At 37.9% G+C, this 3,808-nt stretch overlaps 1 protein-coding gene across 1 annotated transcript; it reads right to left on the minus strand.

The window, feature by feature from the left end:
• Positions 1 to 1,173: 1,173 nt before the first annotated feature.
• Positions 1,174 to 3,000, minus strand: LOC138879780 (uncharacterized). The gene is made up of 2 exons (XM_070159412.1): positions 2,062 to 3,000; positions 1,174 to 1,998 (listed from the first exon to the last, which is right to left on the minus strand). The coding sequence occupies exons 1-2, from the start codon at positions 2,998 to 3,000 to the stop codon at positions 1,174 to 1,176; spliced, it is 1,764 nt and encodes a 587-aa protein (XP_070015513.1).
• Positions 3,001 to 3,808: the final 808 nt, after the last annotated feature.

The following is a 3,808-nucleotide window of genomic DNA, read 5'->3' on the forward strand; positions in this document are numbered from 1 at the left end:
CTGCAATTTCTTGTTCTTCTTCAATCCAGGTTCCTCCACTGTTTTGAATTCTTTTAAGCTGAAGTCTCTTCCTCCTGCCTCTCACTTGTGCGTGGAAGAACTTAGTGTTCCTATCCCCTTCCTTGAACCAAGTCATGCCTGCCTTTTGTTGCCAATATTTCTCCTCTAGTGCAAGACATTTGATCAATTCTGCCTGAACCTTTTGTAGTCTTTCCATGTTCATCCTTGTAGGATTTGCTTCAAATTCTGCTTCATGAACCATCACTACCTCTTCCATACTTGCTATCTTTTGGAAAATATCTCCAAATGTAGCCTTACTCCACAATGAAAGGGCCTTCTTTAATTTTTTTAACTTGTGCTTAAAAAGAATAAAAGGATTTGCACTGAAATCAGCAGACCAATTCTCTTTCACCACATCTTTAAAAGTTGTATGTTCCACCCAAAAATTCAAGAACTTAAAAGGTTTTTTTATAGGTGGAGTCTCAATATCACACTTCAAATACATTGGACTATGATCAGAGCCAGTCTTTGACAAATGTTGCACCTCTATTCCTGGAAATGTTTGTTGGAACTCAACATTGGCCAAACATCTGTCTAGTCTTTTGAATATACAGTCTTCCTCTGCTCTCCCATTCCACCATGTAAATATGTTGCCTTTAAATCCAAGGTCGAATAGATTGCAAGTGTTGATGTAGTGTCGAAAATCATCAATTTCATTCAATGACACAGGTAACCCACCAAACTTCTCTTCTTCGTCCCATATTACATTGAAATCACCTCCTACAAGCCATGGTGCATCCATATCCCTTGCCATTGCATATAATGAATCCCATAATTCTATCCTCTCAATTGCATCACATTTTGCGTATATCAATGTTAGGACAAACTCCACATGCGATTCAGTATGAAACAATCTTAGTGTTAATTGTTGCACCATATTGTACATAATAGTTACCTCAAATACCTCATCTATAAAAGCCCAGATCTTGTTGGAAACATTTGAAATTGCATGTGCAAGTCCTATCTTGTTTCTGTACCTTTCCAATTTTTTTGCTTGTTGCTTTGGCTCCATTAATCCTACAAAATCATAATGATTTTGCCTATGCATTTTTGTCAACCTTTCAAAGGCCTGCTGTGTGTTGACTAACCTTATATTCCAAATGAGAGCATTCATCACTGATTGTTGGATTTAGTTAGCATTCTCCTTGTGTGCATCCCAGCTTTTGGTGCTGCAAAATTATCTTTTTGATGCTTCTTCTTACCTTTTGCTGCTGATTTTGCCTTTTCCACTTGTGTAGGTGATAAGTCACCTTTCCTTGCAGCATTCATAAGGTGTTGGGTAGTTGATTCTTGATCCATGTCGTATCCTGATTTACCAGGTTCTTCTCCTTCTTCATTGTCTTCCTTCCCTCCTGATGTAGCTCCAAATGCATTCTTTTTAGGGACCAAGGCTTTCTCTTCTCCTCTTTTTAATAGCTGCATCTGGTTTTTCTCTAATGTAACAATAATATTTACTATTTCTGTTTTTTGTTTTGGTTGTTTCTCCTTCTCTGTTGTGTTGTGTCCTTGTGGGTCTTCTTGTGATTTCTGAAGTTGATCATCTTCTGTTCCTCCAGGATCATTTACCTCTGGGCCTCTTCCTTCATAGTTACTAATTTCTGTGACTTCTGCTGTCTGAAAATTATTGATGTGCTCAACATTTTCTGATCCTTCCTTTATTAAATAATTACCAGTTGTATTGTTGTCATTGGCATAGATCTCTCCATTTACACTTTGCTCATCTTCTTCTTTGTCATTCTCATTTGGTTCCTCATCAACTTGTGCTCCTAGCGGTACTTCGTTCTCCTCTGAATCGTATTCCCTTTGTGCCTCCCATAGCCTGCCTCCACATTCTTGCACTCTTTCTTTAAATATAGACGATTTTGACCCTTCTGCTTGAGAATTTGGATTTTTATTATTAAGTACCTTGTTTACTAATGTATCTTGTGATGGGATTTCCTTGCATGGTTTATTAATCTTCACTATTCCTTCTCATGTTTTATCCTTGAAGCTTCTTTCTACCCATTGTGCGGTATCGTTTTTTGCTTTTGATGCCTCCTTTCCATTGATTAGACCATTAGTCGAACTAATCCCCGATGAGTTAAGTTGAAAAGCTTGTGATGCTGGATTTAACTTTCCCTCATTATTGACCATATTTTTTGGTTTTTGCTTTGTAGATGCTTGGTTATGAAGTGCTGAACTGTTTGTTGCTACATTAGCTGCCACCATTGCCAATTGATTAACAGGTTCTTCCTCTTCATCCATCCCTTGTAATATTGCAAACTTGTTAGCTAGTTGAATATGATCATTATCTTCATTGTCTACTGCCACCAAATCCTTACCACTGTTGCTATGTGCTTCTACTTGTCTCCCTACAGTGCTTGTACCCTCCTTGTTCTTGTTGTTTTCAAAATGCTTAGCTGATGCCATCTCCATTCCATTATTAGTGAGACTAGTATTTTGATTTACTACATTTCTAACTCTGTTGTCCTTCACTTCCTTCCATTGCTCTTTTGTTGTAACATTCACATTACCCACGACCTTTCCACTAGATAACATCATTATAGGCTGTGAGTTCCCTATGTCCTGTTTCTTAGCTGTATCTGCTTGGTTATCATTCTCCTTCTCCACATATAGTTCAGGGTGTATCCTCCAACATTCAAATTGATCATGGCCTTGAAGTTTACAATGTCTGCAATATTTAGGCAGCATGTCATATTGAATTCTCACCCATTCAGTTCTTGTTGTTCCTTTAGCTTCGTTGACTATGTCCATCCTCACCTTTTTAGGCAGATCTGCAAGTAAGTCAACTAGTACCTTCACCCTAGCACAACTAGGTCTAGTTTTATTAATTGTTGCCATGTCTAGATGCATAGGTTTACCTACTGCTGAAGCTAGAGAAAATAGACATTCCTTAACAAAAAAGGTTGGCAATAGACCTGGGAATGAAATCCAAGCCATTGCCTTGGGTGTTTATTCATCTGCTCTAAACTTTGATTCATAAATCAACGGCCTAAGCTGATATTGATAGCCATCCCTGTCCTTTATGTAATGAGTTTTTGATGAGAAATGAAGATAGTCCTGGCTTAACATCATTCTAATTAAAATATGTTTATCCCTTAGAAAACCAATGCTACATTCACCTTTAATACCGCATTGAATTGGTATTAACTTACGCAGTTGTTGAATTTCTAGGCTTCCATAAGAACATTTGCCAACTATTGCATATTGTAATCCTTCGATGATATCCATCCTTTCTACTTCTGCTTCTGTGAACTGAATAACATGTTCTCCATTCAATATTGTAGGTGGACGAATAGGAATTGGCTCAATTTCCTGTTGCTCCTGCATTGCAGCATTTAAAGTGAAAGGTTTCAGAAATTTGGAGTAATCCATCGGCTGTTTGTTGTTATTTGTGTTCCCTGATGTTTGTGCAAAGTTTGAAGGAGGTTGTTTAGGCAGCGCAGCCTCCAAATGTGGCTGGCCACCTGCCTGTGTGTCTATTACAGTTGTAATTCTTTAGCACTTTACTTGCATGACACAGGTGCAACAGCTTTGCAAGAAAACGATGCTACTGTAATTTGAACTAACTTCACTTTACTTACTGTATGGCTGTGAATCTAATTTCACAGTCCGAAATGAAGCTTAGAAATCAAACCAATCTTAGAAGAGAAGAGAACACTTTCACGTTATCAAAATAAGCTATTGTGCTCAACAGTAGTGCTGGAATTAGCTGAAATGCTAAAATTGAAAGAAGAACACTGTCTGC

Source organism: Nicotiana sylvestris, chromosome 10 (assembly GCF_000393655.2).
Source record: "Nicotiana sylvestris chromosome 10, ASM39365v2, whole genome shotgun sequence".
Lineage (NCBI taxonomy): Eukaryota > Viridiplantae > Streptophyta > Magnoliopsida > Solanales > Solanaceae > Nicotiana > Nicotiana sylvestris.